This window comes from Anarhichas minor, unplaced genomic scaffold (genome assembly GCF_050575085.1).
Source record: "Anarhichas minor isolate MPS153535 unplaced genomic scaffold, ASM5057508v1 ptg000045l, whole genome shotgun sequence".
In the NCBI taxonomy this organism is placed as follows: Eukaryota; Metazoa; Chordata; class Actinopteri; order Perciformes; family Anarhichadidae; genus Anarhichas; species Anarhichas minor.
This window is the reverse complement of record NW_027466491.1, coordinates 8,816,867-8,842,917: the sequence shown is the minus strand read 5'-3', so window position 1 is coordinate 8,842,917 and position 26,051 is coordinate 8,816,867. Positions and strand designations below refer to the sequence as shown.

At 41.5% G+C, this 26,051-nt stretch overlaps 2 protein-coding genes and 1 long non-coding RNA gene across 4 annotated transcripts in view; 1 reads left to right on the top strand and 2 right to left on the bottom strand.

Annotated features, from left to right (window-relative positions):
- Positions 1–646: 646 nt before the first annotated feature.
- Positions 647–4,191, bottom strand: LOC142971048 (uncharacterized). Its single transcript, XM_076111645.1, has 7 exons — positions 4,086–4,191; positions 2,884–3,286; positions 2,259–2,369; positions 1,899–1,969; positions 1,455–1,616; positions 1,248–1,361; positions 647–1,157 (listed from the first exon to the last, which is right to left on the bottom strand). Exons 2-7 carry the CDS (start codon positions 3,275–3,277, stop codon positions 1,119–1,121), a joined length of 891 nt encoding a protein of 296 aa, XP_075967760.1. The 5' UTR covers positions 3,278–3,286; positions 4,086–4,191; the 3' UTR covers positions 647–1,118.
- A 7-nt stretch (positions 4,192–4,198) lies between these two features.
- Positions 4,199–26,051, top strand: part of LOC142971049 (uncharacterized) — a 41,910-nt gene continuing 20,057 nt past the window's right edge. For both annotated transcript variants that reach the window (XR_012959327.1, XR_012959326.1), the window contains exons 1-2: positions 4,199–4,276; positions 5,809–5,882. This is a non-coding gene — a long non-coding RNA (uncharacterized LOC142971049). The remainder of the gene's footprint in view (positions 4,277–5,808; positions 5,883–26,051) is intronic.
- On the bottom strand, positions 7,330–26,029 carry dgki (diacylglycerol kinase, iota). The gene is made up of 27 exons (XM_076111291.1): positions 26,007–26,029; positions 25,848–25,916; positions 25,565–25,681; positions 25,092–25,166; positions 24,739–24,834; positions 24,481–24,563; positions 24,125–24,185; positions 23,923–24,036; positions 22,103–22,228; positions 21,447–21,525; positions 21,151–21,206; positions 20,214–20,276; positions 19,409–19,482; positions 19,143–19,254; positions 18,966–19,052; positions 18,523–18,635; positions 15,055–15,155; positions 14,421–14,500; positions 13,515–13,584; positions 13,003–13,043; positions 12,711–12,898; positions 12,637–12,662; positions 11,595–11,632; positions 11,096–11,216; positions 10,686–10,722; positions 10,291–10,390; positions 7,330–9,739 (listed from the first exon to the last, which is right to left on the bottom strand). Exons 3-27 carry the CDS (start codon positions 25,655–25,657, stop codon positions 9,635–9,637), a joined length of 2,139 nt encoding a protein of 712 aa, XP_075967406.1. The 5' UTR covers positions 25,658–25,681; positions 25,848–25,916; positions 26,007–26,029; the 3' UTR covers positions 7,330–9,634.

The following is a 26,051-nucleotide window of genomic DNA, read 5'->3' as shown; positions in this document are numbered from 1 at the left end:
TTTGTTGTCAGGACGCGAAATCATTTGCAACTCGATTACAGTAAGTCAGTGAATTAAAGAGACAGTTCTTTAATTCGGCGTAAATTGCAACAAAATCATCTAAACTGAGATTGAATTAAAGCAAACTGCTGTTAGGGATTTCATTTATATGCCGAATTATTAAAATAATTAATAATATAAGAACTTGTCGCCTGGTGAAGCACTGAGAGAGTAATTAGAAAACTAAAAAGTAGAAAAATGAAATACATTATAAAACATTTGAATAGGGTTCAGGACTGCTCTGTCAGTACGATACAGTTCTTCGTTTGACCACAAGACGGGGCTGTTTGCACTTAAAGAGATGTGTACATTATGACGTTTTATACATGCACCGGTCACAGAAAGGTCATTTTAACAATTCAGTAATTCAATTCAGTTAATAGATTTAGTTCATACATGGCCAAGATTTACCTTTCAAGCCTTGTACTTAAATATATATTAACATTTCTTGTGACATGAATACATTGTGATAAAATGTCCTAAATTTTAATATTAACTATCAATTAAACTGCTTATATTTCCAAAGTATATTTCTTTCTGCTGAATCAATAAAATTTGTAATAAACAGAGAATATTTAAAAAAAAAAAACACACATGACTACATCAGTAAGAACCACTTGGTGTTAAGATTTTATTACAAAGAATAGTTAATTTTTTTCATTTACACATTTGTAGCAAAATCACACACACACACACGCACACACACACACATTCATGAAAAAGTGCAAATGCTAAAAAAACAAAAACATTAATTGTTTTTATCCACCAAATTCCAGCACAAATAATGCCGATTTAAAATTACGATAGCTATCTTATATTTCCCTGAAACACGATTATTATGTTTCCTTTAAATTAAATCACATATAAAAGTTGATATCAATGAGACGGAAACAGTTTTGTCTTTGGCTCAGAGTCTTAAGAGGAAATGGCACAAAACGGACCTGAACACCATTATGCATGTGATGCGAGGGTGCAGGTGTGTTGCTGCTCGTCAGCGTTTCACGTGCATGTAAACTGAAACGGTGGCAGAAAATTAAAATGCGTCTCGAGTTTTTGAAGGAACTCAAACGACTTCCTGCTCACTCTTCATCCTCATCGTCACTGTAGAAGGCTTCCGCCTGTCAGAGAGGGACATGTGATGATTAAAAAAAGGCTTATGGGTGAACTGAAGTGTTCAGGAAGATATTAAAGGTGTGTTGTTAACGTACGTATCCGCCCTGCTGCTGAACCCAGGGGGAGTAATAATGCTGCAGGTATCTGGCTCCGTGGTCCAGCAGTCGGTTCCTGGGCAGCGACTTCACCTCCGACAGACGACTGGTGACCTGCAGACAAACATGTTGGTCAATACCCCCCAAAAAAAAACCTGTTTTACTTTGGTTGTATTTATTAATAAGACCATAAAAGGTTGCTCTCACCTCACAGGCGACGGCGATCTGGGTTTCGGGCGACGCTTTGGGCCCCGGAGAGTCTGGGTGGAGGCTCTTGAGGCCCATCCTCAAGAGAAGAGTCGACATCAGCAGCTTAAAGAAACCGTAGTCCCGGAAAAGCTCCGTGGCGATAGCGGCGTCTTTCAGCTCCTGGTGAGGACCACAAACGGTTTCTTCATGTTTAGAGTCTTTTCATTGGTGGATAAAACATCCGTCACCATTTCACACACTAAGATATTATGTTATTAAATGTTTACGAGCCATTTGTGAACTCTAGACCTTCCAGATACGGTGGACGACGGGCACAAAAACAATATGACGGCAGATAAACATGAACGACTTCCAAACCTTTACCGTGAAAGAGTTCCCTACGAATCCTCCAGAGAGGCAGAATTATATTAACTATATTCAGAGTGAAACGTTGTTTCTTACCTTCTCGTCGAGCCGGTCTCCAGCGTCTCTCAGCAGCAGGCCGATCATTTTCTCCACATTCTCATCTTCACCTGGAAGAAAACAACGAGGATCAACGGTTTAAAGGTTTGAAGGAGCACGAAACACAAAACCAACAGACAGTTTCATATTTCCTGATGCTCAAACATCACCTACATTTTGTTTAGTGGCACGTTTAAGGAAGGAGGTTAACACAGTGGTGATGAAAGTATTGCAATATTTATATATAATTGCAGTATCTGTGCTGCTTAAAGCTCGGCAGCTCTGGAGACGTGTTTGTGGATGAAGTCTTCACTAAAAGGAGCTTCGTGTTTATTCTGAGAGGAGGAAACCAAAGCTCACCTTCTGGCGAGTCGGGCTCTATTTCTGGAGGAAGGAACTGGATTTCATCAGCGATCTTCGTCAGTTGATTTGCCGCCTCTTTCAACTCATCCTCCTCTTCTTCTACTTCTCCTACAGCGGAAAGAAATAATACAAACACACGAACGAAACGGTTTAGAGAAAGAAAGCACAGCAACAAGTCCCAGCCTGTATCCCAAGAATACAAACTTGTGGCTGCATGTTTTAAAACAACATTTAAAGTACAAAAACACAAGGTGACGTAGACGAGGAGGTGATGAAGAATGCGTCGTCTGTTTCGGTAGATTATAACCGATAATTAAACAGACAATTATTTTCATTATCGATGTAATCTGGTGATAATTGTCTCACTTAATCTTATTTATAATGTAATTTAGATGCCTGCTGTTTGCTCGATAAAGTAACTTAATAACATCTTTTAATTTGACTGTTTTATGCATAAAAGAGCTACAAATCCATAATTTAAACATCCCAAATATCATTGATTAAATATGAGCCAGAGCTCTGGACTTTATAGTGACTTTCAGGCATTAAAGTCGTCATTTTATATCATTTTACAGACAAAACGATGGTTCCAATAATCAATAATAAAAGTAATGATCCTCACCACTCACAGGACCACGTCTGCAGTCATCGTCAGGCAGTTTCTCATTACTTTTTCTCAGTTCTTTGTCTTCTCCCTGAGGTTTGATACAGCTGAAAATGTTTCTCCATCCCTTCATCATCATCATCATCCTCCTCTTCTTCTTCTTCTTCTCTTTCTCCGTCGTCTGAGGTGAGGACAACTCGTTTGCGTCGAGGCCACCGCATACTAAGACGTCCTGTGAAGGAGACTCCTTCTGAGGAGACTCCCTCTGAGGTCGTCTCCTCTTGGCGTAGGCCATGAGGAGCCTGAGCTCCACCGTGTCCTCCATGCTGTCGGAGTCTGAGGTAGGTTTAAGGTCTGTGGTGCCGTCCAGGCTGGAGAAGGGGTTGTGGATTTCCACGTGTCCGTTCGCCATGTTGGTTTACTGTTGATTAAAAATGGAAAAAAAAATCCTTCAACTATAAGATTAAACTCAAAATGAGGGATTTCGAGCTAAACGAGTGTTCATCATAAACGTGTTCTTCTATCAGTTGTTGCTTCTTTAATTGTATTATTCTGCATTATAGACATAGACATTATAAAATGTAATATAACAGTGAATAATGCCACGAGGTGACGTCTTTAAAATGCCTTATTGATCATGATGAACTATCAAAAGCTCATAAATATTAATGTCAGCAAATCCTCACATTTAAGAAATCTGGAACAAGTGAAAGTTTAGATTTTTAAGCCTGAAAAATGACAAATACTCAATTAGTTAAATAGTTACCACATAATGTCTGTATTCTACACACTCCAAGAGCTGTGTAATACACATTTGTTCATACTCTATAGTAGTGTAGTATAACTTATTATTCATGTAATATTAGTCATTTTAAGTCATTTGACTTACCATTGACCTACATGCCACTGTTTTACCGCCCCCTCGTGGTGGTTAGTGGACATTACACTCATGAAACTTTCCAAAGTCATGTCGAGGCATGCACTAGTTTATTAACTTATTAATAAATTGTTTTTACTTAAACACACAACTAACACACAGTCAGTAACTTAAACAATACGTTTATTAACTGTCACACGGCATGTTTGATTAATAAAAGACACTTTTAACAGATGTTAAGACGTTAAACGTTTGTTACAACTGTATCGAGTCAACGAATGCGGAAGTAAACTTTAATAATAAAGGAATAATATTTGAAAAGCATAAAAATATGAGTACTTACGGTCCAATCGAGTAAAAAGAGGCACAAATATGCTCCAAGTGACACCTTCCTCCTCCACTAGCTACAGGTTATTACTCCTCCTTCCACTTTTAAAGACTTAAGCGGTCCCTCCCGCGACGTCTTACGTAATGACGTCAGAGAACTGTCATGTGACAGAAAGCTACTCTATGTGCTCGTCCTCACAACTTTAGGTGAGTTTTTCTACTGAAAATCAGTAAATAGATTAATTTAAAACAAACAAAATATAATATATTTATATTTTAAAATATATAAATATATTATATTTTGCTATCAAGTGTTGTTTCTAACCAAACACAAAAGTGAAACTGACAGTGACACAGCAAATAAAAAAAGTGTTTCAACTTTATTTATAATAAAATGATAAGATTCCTCAAATGTTAATGTATATATACATACACACACACATTTATTTATTTTTTATTCTTCCCTTAAACATTTTTAAAAGTCCACAAAATTCATCCCAAAGTAAAAAGGTGGTTTTGTTTTTGTGACAGAAACTTCCAGAACCTCTTTGTGTTGGTTAACAGTTGTTTTGAATGGTGTGTCAGTGGTATAATAACCTTCTTTTACATCAAAATACTTTCACTTTGGCAGTAGTGTTTTGACAAGAGAAAAGAGGAACTGTTACATACAAACTAAAATAACAAAGAGGAAGTTTACATTCATTTAAATAAACTACATGTTGTGAATCTACGACGTCTTCGATGTCTAAAATCCTCACAAACGTGTGAAAACTTAACCGGCACTTGTTGTTGACGATGAACGGGACGACTTATAATTCTTCCTCTTTCCAAGAAGTGGTCTGTTTCTATATACTCACTGACTGCCGCGACGGCTGACTCATGAACAAATAAAAACAACCTGAGCCAGCAGCAGCAGTTTAACAGGACTCATCAGTCGTCTTAAACATGACTCATCAGTCGTCATCAGTCATGTTAAAGATGACTCATCAGTCACGTTAAAGATGACTCTGGCCTTAACAAAATAAGATCTTAAGTGTGAGTTTAATATTTTTGGTTTGGTCATTAAAATGTATATTTATTTTGATTTATTTATTTTGGTTCCCACATAATATTATTAAAACAAAAACATATTTCTGCCTCATGAATTTTCTACTTTGTCAGACTTTTTCTTCTCTTTTCTCATGTGAATTACTGAATAATTTTATTTCCTCAGGCAGCAGAATGTCATTTAAATAAAACAGGACAATAGTTTAAACTGGTGATAAAAGGCTGCAAGACGTTGCATCTTTTTAAGGGGTCACAGGTAGAAAAGGTTGGGAACTACGGATCGAGAAAACACTACGGGAGCTCATTTTAAACAGAAAAAATAAGATAAAAAGATGAAAAGTAATGATGAGAAAATAGCATTTTAGTTTACTAGGTCAAAGTTATGAAACAAAAAGTCAAAGTTAAGAAAGTAAAAGTGAAAGTTAGGAGACAAACAGCCAAAATTACAAGATGAAAAGTCCAAATGTATGTTTTTATCATGACTAAATTTGTATCCATATATTTTTTGGGTATAAACCCAGTAAACTGGTGTTATAATCTAAATACTGAAATAAATCAGCTGATTAGTTATAGACTTATTATATTTGCAGAAGTATTAAGAGTTTCCAGCCTGTTAAACAGTTGATAAAGTCTGACACTTGAAGCCATAGATAGTTTTTAAAGAATTAACTTTAATCTACATTTTCTTAAAGCCAACTGGGACAAGAACTCCTTGAAGTGCTCAGAAGAAGAAGAACCAGCAGGAGATCATTTGATCCTTCCACAGGTTTGTTTGTCCTCTTTTTACCATTTCAGGGAATTCCCATCTGAGACGCGCTGAGGTTGTTTGACTTAACGGCCACCTGAGAAATCCGTCAGAGTCGCGTCACATTCAGGAAGTTATTGAACACAGTTAACGTTCATTTCCTGCTTCAGCATACAAACACAGCAGGATACAGTGAACACTTGTTTCAGTACGCCGGTGAATGACGTTTTATAATCAGGTTTGAGTTCACGACAACGTGCAGTGAAACATTTAATGTGTGGAGGAAGATATAAAGATGTAAAAGAGATTAAATCTTTTTATTACTGGCAGTAGAGTCTCGTGTTTGACCTCTTGACCCTGTATTAACAATGATTCACTGATATGAATAATATAATAATATAAAACCTCTTGATTTGTAATCTGTTCTGATGTTTAAGGCATCTTTTTTAAACCTAAAAATAATCCTTTAAAAACAAGAAAATCATGGATATTTAGAAGTTTTTGTTCGAGGTTTTTAGTTTATACTCTACTTCTTTATTTTACCTGAATTATTTCTATGGCACAGTGTTTTCATGACTCAAAGAGAAGGGTCTAATCCATCAACATTACTTTTAATTTAACTAACAGTCAGTGAAGGTTTAATGAAATACCTTAACTCCACCCGTCTGGTGCTAAGAGTGGAGTAAAACAAACAAAGTAATTCACAGGTCTGATATGAATCCAGCAGATTTAAATCTATTTAATTAAAGACCGTTAGAGGTGTTAGTTGACTCATCTCTTTGTATTTTTAGATATATTTATAGTCTGTTCTTGTCTTAATGATAACGTATGTTTGTTAGTGTTTGCTAAACAAATAAATAATACATAATATTAAAAAAGAGATGTCTAGTGGAGTGTTTAATGGTTTTGTCATGATTAATATCTTGTTTCCTTGCACAAGTATTTTGGATAATTTTAGCAGTGCAAAAATTAAAATATCTTAACAACTATTTGATGAATTGACATGAATTTTTGCACAGACATCCATGCTCCCCAGAGGATGAATCCTACTGATTTTGGGGATCCTCTGACTTTTCCTCTAGCGCCACCAAGAGGCTGAAGTTATGCTAACATGCTAAACAAAGATGTTTTAGCATCAGCACGTTAGCATGCTAGCGTTAGCATTTAGCTCAAAGTGTAGCCTAGCACTGTTGTAGGGCCTGATACCTTGTTCATATATTTGAGATCATTTTGATATACTTTATATATTTTATGTATTATTGTTGTGGTTGTGAGTCAGTGTTCAGATATGATGAATTAAGAACATTGTTAACTACACTACGAGGCATCTTTGCATCTGGATGTTTAAATTAAAAAGTGACTTCATCATGTTGGCAGTTGGTTCCCAGTTTAGATAAACGTTTTTGGCTGAAGAGGAAACACAGTTAAGCAAAATGTCCACAACAGGAAATAATGTCAGAGGCAAAACTACAGCATCACATCTTCTTTTAACAAATTAATAAAATAAAACAACAAACTTCAAGTAATCCCATCATCATCATCATCATCATCATCATCAGAAAAATAAGAAATACAAAAGCAAAAGATAACCACATGTCCAACCAAAAAGGAAACTCAGGTAGAAATAAAACTATAATAATTAAATAGTTTGAAACAACAATAATGCCATTTTTTATGCCATATTACCAGAAAATAATCCCAAGAAGGAGGTAAGAGAATGCCATGCATAAACAAACGCTGATGAGAGACGTAATCTAATACAGAGTTTCTACTCCATGGAGTGATAAGAGGCGTGTGAGCGGGCCGAGCTTATAGTGGCTTCATAGAAAGGTCGTCTCCATTCACAGAGAGTTCAGTTTGAGGATTTCATTTAATCGTCTCCAGACACTCAGAGGAAGCTCTCGGTGTTGGAGAGACAGCGGCAGCCATCGTAGAAGCAAACAATCGTGAAAAGACAAAGAAAATCGTATCTGAGAGGCTTGAAAGTGTGGATTTAGTCGAGGGAATTTACTCAGAAGTGAAGCAGAACATCTCAGATATATTAAAGTAAAACTGTGTGACGGCTATATTTTTAAACAAAACTTCACATGTGTTGGTTTCAATGGTAAAGAGATAATAAACTGTCAGCAATGACTCATAAAAACAGGTCTGAGTAACACCGAGTTTCAGTTAAAAAAAAACGGGATTTCCAAGAGTTTAAAAGCCGTTAGACTTCTACGATGGCTACGGAGTCTTTAAAATAATTCAAAGCAGTTCTTACTTTATATATCAATTTAGCTTACAACAGGTTATATCAAAAGAGACCTCACAGGGTTGTTTTTTAAAAGATCGATCCATGTACATGCACACAAAGTAACATAAGAAATAAAAGAACAGGACAATCATGTAACCGACCAGCACTGAAGTAAAAATGCACATTCAATACTCCTCGGTGCTAAATGGTAATGTTCAAAACATTAATGTAATGTAAACGATTAATATAGAAATGCAAAAGACGTCATCGATTCATATTGCATTGAATATGGCTCAGATTTGTATCTTCTTCTTGGATTAATGCTGCAAACACACACACACACACACACACATACACTATTACAGCAACACACAGTCTGTGGTCACGTACATGCTGCACAGAGAGAAGACTGTTTCTGTTGCAGCTGTACTGATTCTCTTTTCAGGTTTGATATGGAATGAAGAATCCTATCACACACTCACACACACACACACACACACACACACAAGCTGCATGTGAAAAGCCTTGTCGGGTCAGGAGTACCAGATACACACTATGAAAAGTTAAAATATGTTTGTGTGACGTCAGCTGGAGTTAGTGATTATGCTTTAAACGAGTCTGGTCTGTCCTCCATAGTCAACTGGCTGCATTACGGCTGAACTATCCCCCACACTGGGCTGATACTGGCTTCATAGATTTCTTTATAACCATATCTGACAACGAAATGCTGTTAAAGGTAAATGAGAGAACGTTCTTCCTGGTTTACCTCCAACACTGTGGAATAAACCAGAGGTTCCCAACACTCTTATTTATCTTGTGATACCTTAAAACATATCAAATCTATTTTATTTTGTTTTGTTGTTTCTGGTATTTTTATGAGAAACTTGTAGCACTGGTTTTAAAAGTTAACACAAAAAGATTTCTTCCTTCTTTCTTTCTGTACTTTAAATAATGTGGGACCTTCATAACGTTATCAAAGCCCTCCGTTGACCCAGTGACGCTGAATGAAACATTAATTTGGTATGAAAGCAGAGATTCATGTGAAAACAAACCGCTGTGATTCTGGGAGCAGATGTGACACTACATCCATGTAATGTCTTTGGCACACAGGTTTTATGGGGTGAATGTAATACAAAACTTAAGTATTTAGGTCAAATGTTTTTCTAAATGCTTATCAACACACTCTCTTTCTTAAAATATGAATTGTGACCAAAAACAAACGTGTTTTCACGAGTTCGGCTCTCCTAAACGACACGTGAACTCACGACGGCTGCCCAAAGTGCACTTGCATCCTCAATCAATCAGCACAACCAATAAATAGAATATGAATAAATAAATACAAATAAATAGTTGACCATTAAAATCTCCAGCTGCTGTGAGCTGAAGCAGTTCACTGCTCTGGTTTGTCTCGTGTCTCCGTCTGCAGAGAGTCCATTATTTTATTTTATTTACACTTACACACTCTCCACTAAGAGTGTGTGTGTGAGAGTCCAGAGAGGCAGAGTGTGTGTGTGTGTGTGTGTGTGTGTGTGTGTGCGCCTCAGACAGCCGTCTCCAGGTCCTCGCGGGTGGTAGATTGTTGTTGGGCGTTCAGGAAGGCGGCGAGCTCCGAGTCTCCCTCCGCTTGGTCCGCGGGCATCTTCCCCTGGTGGACACACACACGGTCACTACGGTGAAAAAACAAAAAGGAGCGCAGAGCTGCAGCTAACAGGTTGTCATATTGAAATTATAATAATAATAATAATAATAATAACATATTACAATGTTGCCCATGCATCAAAGCTAAAAAAGTACACTAATATTAATAGTCTGTCCATCTGTCTGTCTGTCTCTCTCTCTCTCTCTGTCTGTCTGTGTCTCTCTGTCTGTCTGTCTCTCTCTCTCTCTCTCTCTCTGTCTGTCTGTGTCTCTCTGTCTGTCTGTCTGTCTGTCTCTCTCTCTCTCTCTCTCTCTGTCTGTCTGTGTCTCTCTGTCTGTCTGTCTGTCTGTCTCTCGCTGGTGAATCCCGAACAAACAAACAAACCAACGTTGTGTGAGACGGTCAGGACATCCCCAACTCTGGAGCCGGAGAGACACACCCTGTAGGCCTCTGTAGATCATTTACAAGTCATGCTGGTCCTCTTGATGTGACTCAGCAGCAGCATTTACGGGTAGTGTCTCTACAGTGTGCGTGTGTGTGTGTGACTGTGTGTTTACCTGAAAGTTGACTTTTTCGAGCGACGCCCCGGCCTCCACCAGCAACCGACACACGGCATGCTGCTTCTCTGAGGCTGCTTTGTGCAAGGCAGTGTCCCCTCTACACACACACACACACACACACACACACACACACACACACACACACACACACACACACACAGTCTTAGCGATCAGATAAGCTGTAAGTACGTGCAAATTGTTGGTTGTCATTTACAGGTAAAGATTACCGGTAAACTGAGCACACTGACGTAAAACAGAAAGCATAAAAGAAGACACACAGCAGATAAAAGAAGAGTTCTCACGCTATCGAGGCAGCTGACTTTCAACAATAACCTGATAACAAATACAAATAAAAAACATACACACAGACTCATTTAAAGTAGTCAACATACTTCTCTCTGTCGGTCAAATCCAGAAGCACCTTAGAGCCTGAAGATGGAAAAACATAATCACAAAGACACAATGATTATGTATTTACACATTTACTCTTTGAATTAGTACTTTAAAGGAGTTTAACAGCGTCAAACTCATGATAGACGGCTACATAAAAGTGTTACACTCATTCTTCTTGCTCGTCAAAAGCTGGCGCCTACATTACCCACAATGCAACTCCATGGCTGACACTTTTGGGTATGCTACGCTCGTGGCGGCTAACGTTACCTGGAGCCTGCAGCAGAGATGAGCAGCGAGTTACGCTTCTTTCTGACTCCACACCACCAGATTTATTTAACACCTCGAGTGACACCCTTTAAGATCGTCTTACACACACATTTACCTCCATGCACTTCATACACGCGCTCACCCTGTTGCAGTATGAAGCTGACCAGGTCCGTGTGTCCGTTCTGGGCGGATATATGTAACGCTGAACAACCTCTGGAGTCTCTAACCAGCAAGCTGACGCCTCGACGCACACACTCCGACAGCTGGAGACAGAGGGAAGAAGCAGATTAGCTTCTTTTTCTCATTTGTAGCTTCAACATGGTATAAAACATATCTTTGTGTCGTTTATCTTTATCTGTGATTTATGTCTTTATGGCCATAGTTTGGTTTACAGACAGTAAACACACATAATATCTTTTAAAGTATGTTCAGCGTTCTCTTCAGCAGCACAGAACGGTCTCTTAAGAGTCGAGAGATTCAATGGAGTGGCTTTATGCTGAAGCATTATGGATGTTCTTATCAGCTGGTGAAACCTGGAGAGATTAAACTAAACGGAGTCTTAATAAATCTCAGTGCAGCAAACCGGTTAAACTTGCTTTAACGACGCGCTCCTCTACAGTCAGTGAGTGATTGCACTTTACCATAGACAGGTCTCCTGTACCGGCAGCCGTCAGCAGAGCTGTAAACACACAAACAGACATCGAGCGAGATCAACGCTACAGAAATCTTCCTCTTTTTCTAAACATATCCGCCTCCGCGTGGAGTAACGATGACTAACGATGAATCACGTTCAGGGATTTTTTTTCCTGCTTTAAGATGTTGAGGATGTTCTCAAAGTGAGGCATTGATTAAGAAAAAAGGGAAGCGAGGAAAATAACAATAAACAAGTTCTTATTTTCTCCTGCAGGGTCTTCTGCTGGGACTCTTTCAGAGCTTTCAGTTTCACCGTCTTTTGTCCATTCAGATGAAGCCTGAGCTAATTTCCTCACAGCGGAACATTTTCATTGTCTCTGGCACATCTAAAAATACCTAATGACATAAATGAGCTCAGAGTAACTGGAAAACCTGCCTGGACTTGAGTTAGACGCACCAAAACACGTGTTTCATCTAACATTACTCAATACCACCGCACCCGTAACTATGGTTTCCAAAAATACTGAGTCACCTTTTGCAATTATTTTGTATCTGTAACCCTTTTACTGCTTTCTGGAACTGAATTCAAGAGAAATTTACCCCAAAAAACAATGAAACAAACATGAAAGACGTGTCTCTGACTGAATATGAAGCATCGGATGAGATGTTTTGATCTAAGAGTGAGTGGACTCTGTTTGTCGTTCGCTAAACTGAAAGTAGACAAAGATGTCGAGACAGGTTTGTTAAACTGGAGAGTCCCAGGAACTACAGTGACTTATTATTCAACAGAAAATATCCTCCAACTTTCCGTGAGAAAGTTTAAGGGGAACGTTAGAATCATCACAAGACTGAACGAGGGGATTTAAGAGACTCGCAGCTGTTTTGAAAAACATCTGTAAAGCCCTCAGGAGGGTGTTGAGATTCAGCAAGAGGAAACTCTGTTCTTTAAGAGGAAGCTGCTGCCTTCGACTCTTTATGTCTTGATAACAAACAAACACAGTGTGTGTGTGTGTGTGTGTGTGTGTGTGCGTGTGTGTGTGTGTTTTTTACCTTGTTCGTCGGGTGTCAAAGAAACACTGGAAGTACAAATTACAGAAGGAATTAAAATGTGATGGAGGTCTCACCCGGTTAAATAAAGGTTGAAAGAAATATAAAACAATACATCTGTTGTGTCTCCGCTGACGTACCCGGCGGTCGGCTCCACCACCAGATCAGGCATCGCTGTGGACGATCCCTGGTTCACCGTCGGTCCCTCGTGGTCCAGGATGAACACCTCGTCCTGACAGATCTCCGTCACAAAGTGGAGGTGCTCCTACAGACACACACACACATACGTACGCACATGCAGATACAGATATATATACAAGCAGCAGCTCATGAATGCTGATGATAGCAGCTCCTTTAAGTCGTGTTTACCTGAGCCTTGTCGATGCGGTAGAAGCGGTCAGCTGACGTGGCTGCAGAGCACAAACATGCATGTCAACAGGAAGCTCTTCTTTAGGACTCTGAGGACTCTCGTCTGTCTGTCGAGTCACTTAACTTATTAAACCGGCTTTTAACGGACTCAGATCACCTGTTATTTTATCTCATTTATCAACTTACACTTTTACATAATTACTGTCTCCAATTTCCTTTGTAAACATGTTAAGAAAAGAGATTTACAAAGTTGTTATTATGATAATTGAGACACCAAAAACACCAAAATAAAATACATCATTTAAGTGACTATTCTAAAGGTTTTCCTCCACTGATGAAAGTTACAAACCTGGCGTCTATATGTTCGGATCTCTGGGAAGTGAGATGCAAAAACAGTAGAAAATCAAAGTGTCCACTGCTTGCATACTTTAGCTGCTCCTCTCTGATTAAACGGTCCGAGGTTTGTTCCTATTTGTTTGTGTCACATGAACATCTGTGTCTCGGTCACTCACAATCCAAGAAGCTCCAGTTGGGAGAGAGTCTACTGGTGGAACTGGTCCTCGGGACGCCTCTGCTCTCGTCCTGAAGACAAAGAGATCAGACACTCGTGATCTTCATCATCACTTCACTGAACAATAAACTAAATGTACATTTACATGTATTTAAAGAAAGCAAAAGAGAGAAATCCAGACAGAGGAAAGGTATTAATAAGAACAATCAGTAACAAGACAGAGACAATGAGGCAGAGTATAGTGTAGTTTAAATTAGACTCACCACAGCTAATGAATATCATTATTATATTACTGTTTTGATGAACACAAAAGACTTTACTCAACAGGGTGTCAGTCTGTAAAACCTACATTTCCTACGTTGTATTCAGCGTTTGAGTTTTATTTTCATTCTTTATGGAACTGCTAACACTGCTAAAAGTATCATAACTACGGCATAATCGTCCAAAATCCTTGAAACAGGTTGATACAAATTTTAAGTACTGGAAAAAAAGGCAGATTTAGAGATTTAAAATATGTAAGAAATTACTTCTAAATTGTTCAAAACTGATTAAAAAACAACAACTTTTCCTGCAGAAAGACACCCAAAAGTGATATACCTGATAGTGCACCCTGTGGCCAGTAGATGGCGCCTGGTGTAAGTCCTAGCAAGCACAGCAGACAGGTTTCAAGGTTAACAAACAGCCAAAGCATTTACATCCAAAACGTCCACAGATGTTAGCCCAGTTAGCTTCCCACGAGAGACACACAAGCTCCGCATTCCCAGCGGTGTCGGATGCTCATCCGTCTATAAATAACGCTGCAAGCGTCATGAAATAATGATGAAGAGGAAGAAACAGAAGAAGATTGAGATGATCATGAGCGTTAACGATGAAGATAAAGGGCGGGGGGGGGGGGGGGGGGACCTGCCTCTTGTAATCTGTCGATGTAGAGTCTGCACGTCTCCAGGTCACAGTCGCCCCTCACCACCACGATGCCCACTGGGATGGCTGGAATGCACAAACGCACACTTTAGACATTTATGCATCGAAAAAGTAGGTTAAACCAGGATTAACTGCATTTTTTTTGGCTGCATTCATTGACATTTAATCTTTTTTTGTTTTCATTTTGTTGGCAAAGAGTTGCTCATTTACACATCCAGCAGATGTGCGACAACGTCATTGATTCGTGTCAAATGTTCACTCTCTTTTAGCTCTGATTCAGGTCCCTGAGGGAAATATCTGGCTCTTAAGCTGCTAAACGCTCCACTATCTCCACCAGCTGGTCTTAAAACTTTCAAGACTTTATTCTAATCGTCACATGCATGAAATTTGAGCTCTGCATTTAACCCCTCCTGAGCGTTTAGGAGCAGTAAGCTGCTGTGACGCTGCCGGGGACCAGCCACTCCAAAGTCTCTACCTCCGTCCCTCTCTTTGATGAGAGTGAATCAAAACGGTAAAGCTGTGAGCTAGAAAACCAAAAAGAGCCTAAAGATGCTGAAATGCTCCGTAGAGTCATGCTAATCATTGCGAGTGACCACACACACACACACACACACCCTTACAGATGTCTCGTAGCCGCTCCTTGTCGTACTGCAGTCGGTCGTACTCCTGCAGGCTGATCCGATTCACTCGAAGACGCAGACGATCTGGAACTGCGTGAGGACTGGAAAGACAACACACACACGCACAATTCAGACAATGATAAGGACACACGTATGCATGCACACACAGACACACACACACACACACACACACACACATCACAAACCAGATTTTGCACGATAATGACATTTAAATTCTGTCTTAAAGTTTTCTAACTGAGCTCCAGTTTTAAAGGTCTAACTGACGACTCTGTCATCCTCCTGCAGCACGACCCCGACGCTGTGTTTAAGTCAATGTTTGTGGGCAATGTTGCCTTCAGCGAGGACGGAGGTTGAATATTGACGTGGGTGAAAAACAAAACCACAGTGAGAAAACACACAAATCTACCCATCGACCCAGCCTCGTGAGCTCAACATCTTATCTGCAAACGAACAGAAAGGGCGTCAAATTAAAAGTACATTAACACTTTTGTTCTTTTCAGTCACAGCTGAAGCAAAATTAAGAAAACAGCTTTTCTTGGGGGGTGTGGGGGGGGGGGGGGGGTGGACATCAAGTGAGGGCCAAGGAGTGGTGCAGGAATAATAAGCTCAGGGAGAAGTTAAAGGTAAAGGGACTACAGCGGAAAACACCAAGACAAGAGGCAGACAAACATGTAGAAGTGAAGAGACTTTCAGCATGCGGCCATACTCTCTCTATGTCTGTCTGTCTGTCTGTCTCTCTGTGTCTCTCTCTCTCTCTCTGTCTATCGCTCTCCCTCCCTCTCCCTGTCTGTCTGTCTGTCTGTCTCTGTCTCTCCCTCTCTGTCTGTCTCTCTCTCCCTCTCCCTGTCTCTCTCTCTTTGTCTCTCCCTCTCTCTCTCTCTCTCTCTCTGTCTCTCCCTGTCTCTCCCTGTCTCTCTCTCTCTCTCTCTCTGTCTCTCCCTCTCTCTCTCTCTCTCTGTCTCTCCCTCTCTCTCTGTCCCTCTCTCTCCCTGTCTCTCTCTCTCTGTCTCTCCCTGTCTCTCCCTGTCTCTCTCTCTCTCTCTCTCTCTCTGTCTCTCCCTCTCTCTCTCTCTCTCTGTCTCTCCCTCTCTCTCTGTCCCTCTCTCTCCCTGTCTCTCTCTCTCTGTCTCTCCCTGTCTCTCCCTGTCTCTCCCTCTCTCTCTCTCTCTCTGTCTCTCCCTCTCTCTCTGTCCCTCTCTCTCCCTGTCTCTCTCTCTCTGTCTCTCCCTGTCTCTCCCTGTCTCTCTCTCTCTCTCTCTTTGTCTCTCCCTCTCTCTCTCTCTCTCTGTCTCTCCCTCTCTCTCTGTCCCTCTCTCTCCCTGTCTCTCTCTCTCTGTCTCTCCCTGTCTCTCCCTGTCTCTCTCTCTCTCTCTCTCTGTCTCTCCCTCTCTCTCTGTCCCTCTCTCTCTCCCTGTCTCTCTCTCTCTGTCTCTCCCTGTCTCTCTCTCTCTCTCTCTGTCTGTCCACATAAAAACAAAAACTCACATTCAACACGATACGACTCAACTTGGGTTCGACCAATATACGTTTTTGAAGTCAACAATGACACAAATATGTTGATGCTGCAAATAGTTTTCCCTTTGTGTCAGTATTCAACACCTTTAAAGAATCTACTGAGTACAAATATTAATAAAAGTTTGCATAAAAGGAGAAATTAGATTTTGGTCGAAAACGTAAAAGTTGTGAAATTGTTTATTAAGTCACGTCATCAAGACAAAAATATTTGACAAATGCAAACTTATTGTAAGGAGAAAAAAGAGCTTCAGTTTCATGGAATTAAATATTGGTCGAACCCAAACAGACAAACGTTGACAACAACAGCATTGACTCGTCCACTCACTCCTCGTCCACTCACTCCTCGTCCACTCACTCGCTCGCTCACTCGTTCCCTCACTCGTCCACTCGTCCCCTCACTCGTTCCCTCACTCGCTCCCAAACACACAGTGACGTTCAGTGACAGAGGGCTCAGGTACTTACACAGAGAAGGAGTCGGGGGGAGCAGAGAGGCGGCGCAGATCTGCTGCACACACCTTCTGAATACTACGGCCACACACACACACACACACACACAGAGAAGAGAGGAGGAACGTGAGGAGGGGGAGGGAGGTGAGGAGGAGAGGAGGTGAGGAGAAACATATGGAGGAGAGGAGAGAAGGTGAGGAGATGATGAGAGGAGGTGGAGAGGAGATGAGGAGATGAGGAGATGATGAGAGGAAGAGAGGAGGAGAGGAGGAAGAGAGGAGGTGGAGAGGAGGCGAGGATAGGAGAGGATGAGAGGAGGAGAGTAGGAGAGGAGAGGAAGAGAGGAGAGAAAGAACGGAGTTGAGGAGAGGAGGAGGAGGAAAGGAGGTGAGTATAGTTTGGGCGGAGGAAGAAAGTTGGTGAGTCAAGGAGAGGAAGAGAGAAGGAGGAGAGGAGGTGAGGAGAGGAAGAGAGTGAAAAGAGGAGAAGGAAAGAGAGGGAAGAGACAAGGAAACAAGAGGAGAAGACAGGAGAAGAGACAAGATGAGGAGAAAAAGAGATGAGGAGAGAAAATAAAAAAGAGAGGAGGAGACAGGACAGGAGAAGGAGAGGAGACAAGAGGAGAAAAAAATGAAATGAACAAGAGGAGAGGAAGGAAACAAAGGAAGGAGAGGAGAGAAAGTAAACAAATGAAAGTAATAAATAATCAAAACGATCACAGACATGTGTTGGTGAGAACAGAAGAGGGACAGAGATAAGTGGACAAACATTGATACACAGAGTAGAGCAGCAGTACATCAAGCAGAGACAATAGTTACTGCAGTAACTATGAAGTACTTATTGTTATTTACTGTGCACGTATTTACTGTAGCTGGTAGACTCACATATATAAAGACAAAGATATACATGGATAAGTATTAGTGCTACAGGGAATGGAGGAGTGTTAGTAGCCAGATATAAGCATTGTTTTGTTAGTATTATACATTTAATACAGGTACTGTTCTTAAAGGGACAGTGTGTGTCTACAAAGGGAGGAGTGAGCAGAGGGGTTGATCTATAACACTGTCCCTTTAAGTAACGTTTTTAATTCAGGACTACTCACGATGGAGTATTCTAAGACTGCGGTATTCCTACTTTTAATTAACTAAAAGGATCGGAGTACTTCTCCCACCACTGCACCGCAATACAGCTCTGCTGCTTCATCCCCGATAGAAATCAATAAACGTCTCGGTTCATTCTCCTTCTCAGCCGACATAGCCACACAGTATAACATGTCAGCCGGTCTCCCCGGTGCTTTCGTCTTGATTAAATTGAACATCCGTCCTTTGATTGTGGTTTGGCGAGCTGACGGGAGTTGTGGGACACAGAGAGGAGTGAATGTCAGCTCCCACTAAACAGATCGTATGACTCACTCAGTGCAAACCCGGGCTTTTACAACACCGCTGGCCTAGTTCCTCTCTCTGTGTGTGTGTGTGTGTGACTCACTCGTTAAGCAGGGGCACAGAGGTGCGTCTCTTGCTCTTCTGGACCATGTTGGCCTGATTTCGGAGGGAGATGCGGAGGGTGGAGGGAGCCAGTCGACACGGCTCACCGTCCACCTACATGCAAACAAACAGAGACACACGAGGACAACTCATTGTTTGGTCATTTTTATTATCAGTGACAATACAATACGATACAATACTTTGTTTGAGTAAAATAAACATGCTTTTCCAGAGAGAGAACAGGTAAAAACATGATCTTAAATATCTTTTAACGGTATAATATGTAGCTATACCTGTGCACACGTTCTAAATCTTAACTATATTATTCTTCTGCTGCAAAAATATAGTTTCATCTCATGTTGTTTTACTTTCTGTAGCTATAATCTGTATATAATAACAAAGTAAATTCACGCAATGGGCTAATCATTTGGCGAATACACTCACCTGAACAGGTACAGTCTTGAAGGTAGTGAGGACGACTTCTCTGCACTGGTGCAATCTCTCTCCGTGACCGCCGACCTGTAGCGCCGCCTGGTGGACAGAGCGGAGACTTACGGCAAAAGAAGGGATGACGATTTCATCAGATCGTACCACACTGTTTCTATTTCCTTGTTATCTCACCAGAGAGGCCACAGTGAAGCCAATAACCTCGATGCAGCCGTCGTCGTGTCGCTGCGGTTCAAAGTCCCGGTGGTCGCCTGTGTTCCCCCACGGCATGGTGCCTGCACAGTACCTGCACACGTTTAAAAATATGCGTCATTAGTTCATAAAAACGGCAATGGCTTCTACCAAACACTGAGAAATTATAAATAGGTCAAATTTTTGGGCATGAAAATGATCCCAATAAATATCAGACACAGTTTCATGGACTCTGTATATTCACCGACCTGGGAATGTTTAGAAACACGATGCATTGAAACTTCAGCTCCTGGATCTTCGGAGTTAGATCGGTACCATCGCACTGAGAGAGACAAGGAAAGGAAAAGTTCAAATGTGTGTCTTTGACCAGCTGTTACCAAAACCAGATGTATGCCCTCAGGCACGAAGTTCTGTTGCTGTACAAAACAACTCATTTTCACTCTCAGATCCTTCCGAAGCTTCTCTCTCAGTTCTCAGTTCTCACTCTCAGCTTGAACGCTCTCGCTCTAAAAACCTGTTGTGAAGTGAGTGGAAAGTGATTGATTACAGGTCAAAGGTCACGTCAGACTCGCCCATTCAAGGACACCCTCGAGGAGTTGTGGCAGCGCCAAAGAGTGAGGAGAAGCATGGACCTGAGGCATGAATGTAGGAATTCTTCAGCAAGGATCCCATGAAAACACCACAACCAACGATGGTTGTATGTAGTAGTTTAGTCGATCAGTATTGTGTTTGATATATATATATATATAAAATCAAGAAAGCAAACAGCCGAATCGTTAACGAGAATGATTGTTAGCTGCTGCTCTAATAACAGTACGGAGGTCAGCAGCTCTGGTCAGGATCCACTGAAGGACACTTCAGCATGGCCGATGTTAAAAGAGGAGTTGAAGGACGGACCTTTTAATCACCCGGCCGACCTGCTGCTTAGACATGTCGACATGGAAAACGATACAGATCGAGAGAGAGAGAGAGAGAGAGAGAGAGAGAGAGAGACAGAGAGAGAGAGACAGAGAGAGAGAGACAGAGAGAGAGAGAGTGTGTGTTAACACTCACCACCACTCTGACGTGCTTGGACAAATCCCTCGAGCTTCTCTGGAGGAAATCTGAGAACGCAGCCTGCAAAGACACAACCACACGCACACACACACACACACACACACATACACACACACACACACACACACACACACACACACACACACACACACACGCACACACACACACACACACACAAACAGAGAAAAAGCGAACCCAATCAAACAGAATTACAGTTCATTACATTTCCCTCATTAAATAGAGATAACTCCCCTGCATGCTTCCTCTCAGACTCCCACCCGTCCTTTATTCCTCACATCTCTCATTCTTTACAGAATATCGTGAGTTTGTAAAAAGTTATAAGATGTCTGTCAAACTTCAGATTTGAACCAGACAAAAATTCTAAACAAACATTGAGAAGAAGCTGGAAAATATGATGAATTTCACTTCTAATCAAAACTTCTACAAACTACACGATGCTATAAAAGTGCAAAATGTCAAAATTCATTATTATTATTATTATTATAAACCATGACATCATCATGTTTACTATAGCACACGGGATGCAGATTCATTATTAATCTAACATGACTAGAAACTGCAATTAGCTTTGGCGTTGCATGGTGGCAGATAACACCAATTCCGATTGGATTTAGGACTTTAATAAGTATTTACGGCCGACAGTAAGACTCAGAGACACACCCTGCTGTATCCCAAACTCCTCACTCTGGCCGTGATTAGTTTGTCTATTTTCCCTTCATCTATATTTCCTGATATTTGTGTCGTCCAGCCGCTCCATCTCTCCTTATCCTCCTGTCTTTTCCCCTCATTCCCTTCCTTCACTGCAATGTTGCTTCCCTCTCAGCCGTGATTCTTGTAGAAGACTACGTTTCTTTCTTCGTGTGTTAATAACACTGAGTTTCTGAGTGGGCAATAAGTCAAGCGGGACACTCACCCCTGCATAGAACATCTTGTTGCGGAAGCGACTGTTAAACTTTTCTGGGTTGGCCTCTGCAAAGACACAATGAGAGAGGCAGAGAAGGAGAACACATTAAATATGTTGCAAACACAGAGGCGTAGGTAGAGGAAGACTTCGGACTCATTCGTGCGCGTATGAACGCGTCCTTTTTAAAGTTTTCTTTCAGTGGAGTGCGATGCATTAACGGGAAAGAGAAGGACTTAATGGAATATAAATAGAGTTAATGCAGGATGAAATGTGGGGGGAAGAAAAGCGATTAAGATTTCACCGACCTCTGGATTCGTGGAACTCCAGGGTGACGTGAGCATCGAAGCCCAGGCTGAAGTAGTTGTTGAACACATTCAGAGGCAGCTGAGGACAAAGGACGACGTATTTAAGTGAGCATGTTTGCATAAATATTACACAATTAGACGGCTCATCGTTTTTAAGTGGGGTTGTATGAGGTACTTATCCACAGTCAGACACAGGAGGACCAGCACGGGAGCAGAGCAATATACTGCTGTGGACGTATTTTAGACACCTAAAAACTCTGTTTAAGTGTACGCTATATTTAGAATATTTTCACTGACTTACCTTGTTGTCAGAAAGTCCTTTCCGACGGGGAACTAAAGATATCATCTACGCTCTCTTCAAAGCCGTGTATTAAAACAGTTCTGCAAGGTACAATTACTGTTTTTGTCGAAGGACTCCTGTGGCTTTGAAGAGGGCGTAGGATATAACGGCTTCGGCTCCCTGTCAAAAAGTGTTGTCTGAAAGCAAAGTAAATTGGTGATAATATTGTACATATAGCGTACATTTGAACTGATACGGATTTTAGGCCCCCTATCTCTTGAAAGATGCTAAAAGTTCTGCACATAGTGGCTTTAACTTATTGTAACCAAGTCTTAACCCTCGAATTACCCACACACACACACACACACACCCTGACCTTCTGTGTTCCCTCCTCCGGCTGCGCGGCACCTTTCTCTACCAGGAGGTTCCACCTGTCCAGCTGCACCACCGAACCGTCCTCCACGTGACACAGAACCTTGGACACCGGCTCGTCTGTGTAACCCTTCAGACAACATATAGACAGCGAGAGAGAGAGAGACAGAAGAGGAGTGAATTTACATTAAATAACATATAGAGTTAAAGCGTCGAGCCAAGGTGTCCAATGCAGATGATCATTTTAGTAGCTAGTAGTAGATGTGAAATGACCGAACGCTCCAGACCAGCTGCTACTAAATGGACCTTGTGGTGAGATTTGTTTTGTCTGTTTCCACGGGTCAAGAATGAACTTTCAATCCCAACTTCAAGTCCTTCAAGTGCTCAGAGGAACATCTGTAATAACTTCATCTGCAGAGGAAGATCGTGTGATCCCATCAAAAGCTCCAGAACAGCTACGACAGTAAGAGGACCTTGAGGGGAGATAGTTGTGCCGACGGCTGTTTTAACGGTCGGAAGGGGACGCTCGTATCAAGTAACTAACAAATTCAGATAAGTCATTAAATCGAGTCTTGTCAATAGAATTACTCTTATAAATTCAGAAGGTTTTGAGGAAAAACAAGGAAGAGGAAGAACAAGTAAAGAAAAAAGAGGAAGAAAAGGAAGAAAGTGAGGAGAGGGAGAGCAGAGAGAAGGACGAGAAGAGAAGGTAAAGGGAGATGAAAGGATGATTTCCTCTCTATCCCTCTTTTTATCTGTCGAACCACCGAGGTCTCTCTTCCCGTTATCTATTTGATAACAAGAACACACACGTGAACACATGAAGGGAGGTAAAGAAAGAGAAGAATAGACAGAGAGAGAGCATGTGAGCATTGGCTCTCAACAAGTGGTCACTGAGGCGGCTTCACTGGCACAAGAGCACAGATACTCACACCAGACCTCATGCATAAATGAGTGAACTTTACAGATAACACACACCTTACTCCTCCCTTTCATCCCACCATCAATCCATCTCTCTAGTCTACCTTTGTCATTCAAGCCAGGTCTCTCTAATGGACGCTGTTTTGTCTTTCTTTCATTATTCTCTCCGTCCTCTGTCTCTGTGTGTCGTCTGCTTTTCATTTTCTGTCTGGACAGGGTCAGGAAATCAGTGTACCAAGGACTGCAGTGAGTGTCTCACACACACACACATACACACACACACACACACACACACACACACACACACACACACACAGAGAGTCACAGGGTTATTCACACTCACACAGAGAGAGGTGAGGCAGGTGCAATGGTGAGTAACATAACTGAGTGTCAGAAGGAGAAGAGAAAAGGAAAGAAAGGAGAGGGAAGGAAAGATGGCAGGAAGACGGTGGGAAGGGAAGGAAGGGAACGTGTTGTTGCTGCTGTGATTGTATGTTACACTAATGCGGTTCTACTGCATAAAGAAAGAGAAAATGTTACACTCGTCATGGAATCAATTAAAGGGAAGTGTCAACAACGGCCGTGTCATCGTTGTGTGACGTGCTGTGCCTCGGAGAGGTCAGACGATGGCTGAATGTCGGGCTTTAGAGGAAGAGTTGCGCAGGAAGAGCGTGCCGTAGACTTCCTGGAATGTGAGTTTTTCTGTCGCTCCCAGAAGTGTCTGAGAGACGAATATTAGATATTCCTTTTCAACTTATTGAGTGTGTTGGAAGTGCTGGCATTGTTTTATCTTCATACTTGTTTTAATCAACCTGAACTCAAAGACATCAAACACACTTAAATTAACTACAGGGAGGAGAAGCTGCGACGTCCTGCCGCTCACAAGTCAAGGCTACAACTCACCCCACCCCAGTTGAGCGTCCTGGCGAGGTCATTTCCTGTTCCCAGAGGAAGAACAGCCACCGGAGGCTGGGGGTTCATCTGCAGCTCATCCAGAGTGGACAGGATCCAGCCCACCTACAGAAAGACGAGCACGGGAGGTTATAGGCTGCAGAGATTCACAATAGAATGTATAGAAATGCATCACAATAGAACAGAGTCTTACCGTGCCGTCCCCTCCGCAGGCAAGGATCCTCAGATTTGGCACTTTACGATACAACTCCAACCTGACAATTTCCCACACAAAGCAGAGAGAGGTTGTAGAATACAACATAACAAAGACTGATTGTGTTGAGTGGGTGTAATTGGTGCAAGCTTTGTGAAAGTTGCTCGACCCGTGAGCAGAGTATTTGAATAAAAGAGGATAATGACTAACGCTGAAGTGAGAAGATACAGCCCCTTCACCCCGGCAGTAGATAATGACGGTTTAAGTAGAAAACGATCACTAAATTGGCTGTTTCTCTATATTTGCATTCTTTACACACTCGTGAAATGTTTTGCTCCCAACTGAAGGGTACTTACGCCTCTCGCAGCCCCCCCTGTGACAGGTCGAAGACTTGTCGAGGGTTCAAGATCCACATTAACATCTGTAACACCTTGGCACCCTACAGAGAGACATTTACAGTCAGGGTTGTCCTACAACTACTTGACGAACCTTATTGGAAGATCCTCCAGGAGGAACGATTTCATATGATACCAGTATCTTCATAAATCCTCACTGATGGTGAGCTTGAAGGGGTCTCAAACAGACAAAAATAAAACATTTCAGGGTTCGCTGACCTGGTTGCCTCCACTCTTGGGATTGACAAAAACCAAGATGGGCTTCATGAGAGGTGAAGGAAGAGGCTTCAACATGAACGGACGCCATTTAGACTCCTGAAGACAGAAAGAGACAATAACGATGAAATGATTAGACGACTAATCGATTAGCTGATTTACAAAGGGCAGAAAATTCAGTTTTCATTGCTGTTCATTGATCCATGTGGTCACAATACATGGTCATGAAAACATTTACGCACATGTTGAGTAGGTAAGTGGAGCGTATAAATCTGCTCAGGTGAGAGGAAAACATAAATCTGAACCCGGTATAGACACTTAAAAACACTAACGTTCAGTCTCACAGTGCTACTTACATCCAGTCCCTTCTTGCTTGTCCTTCGTTTAAATGATGTTCGCTTTTTTCTCCTGGCAGAGTTCTTAAGTGAGCTCTGGGGTAAACACACACACACACACACACACATACACACACACACACAGAGTTCAACGGTTAGTTCACTGCCACCGTGTCCCTTATGATGGTAATTAAAATGAAGGATGTGATGTGACTGAGGGTTATGTGTGTGTGTGTGTGTGTGTGTGTGTGTGTGAGACACAAACCCAGACATGTGTCAGCTCATATCACATCATAGCCAAAATCACACACTCTTTTCTCACACACACACAGTTTTTGACACACGCCTTCTTTTAGAGTTTTAAATTTAGATCCAACAAAGTCGTTTCTCATTACTGTCACAAGATGACAGGTTAGTGAACTTTATCAACCAGTGGACCGACAGGTGAGGGGCGTCTGCAATGTGTGTGTGTGTGTGTGTGTGTGTGTGTGCACCTGTGGTTTCCTGACTTTGATGATCCAGGAGGGTGGTACTATGACTCCAGCGTGGGCCCCCAGTGAACATGGCTCCTCAATCTGGTGCAGCATGAAACACGTCACCTTATTGTGGAACTGCAACAGAAAACACTCCTCGTTGTCATTTATCCTTTTATCAAAGATATCGTTTATAATCGAGCCACATCTTTCTGAAACTCCGCCTCTTAAAGGGTCATTTCACCCAAGAATATAATAATTATTATAACCCTGTAATAATAATTACAGAGGATGAATTACTTACTGCCTGTTTACACCAGGAACAACTGATGGCGATTATTTCTTTACTGTGGAAGAACTTCTGTTGAAAACTCTGCAGAAACCGACAGAAATACAACGAAGTCAATATTAACTGTTGACAACGTACGTGTGTGTGTGTGTGTGTGTGTGTGTGTGTGCTTACCTTTCCACACTGTCTACATTTCCCCTCCTGTCTTCTTCTGTGAAC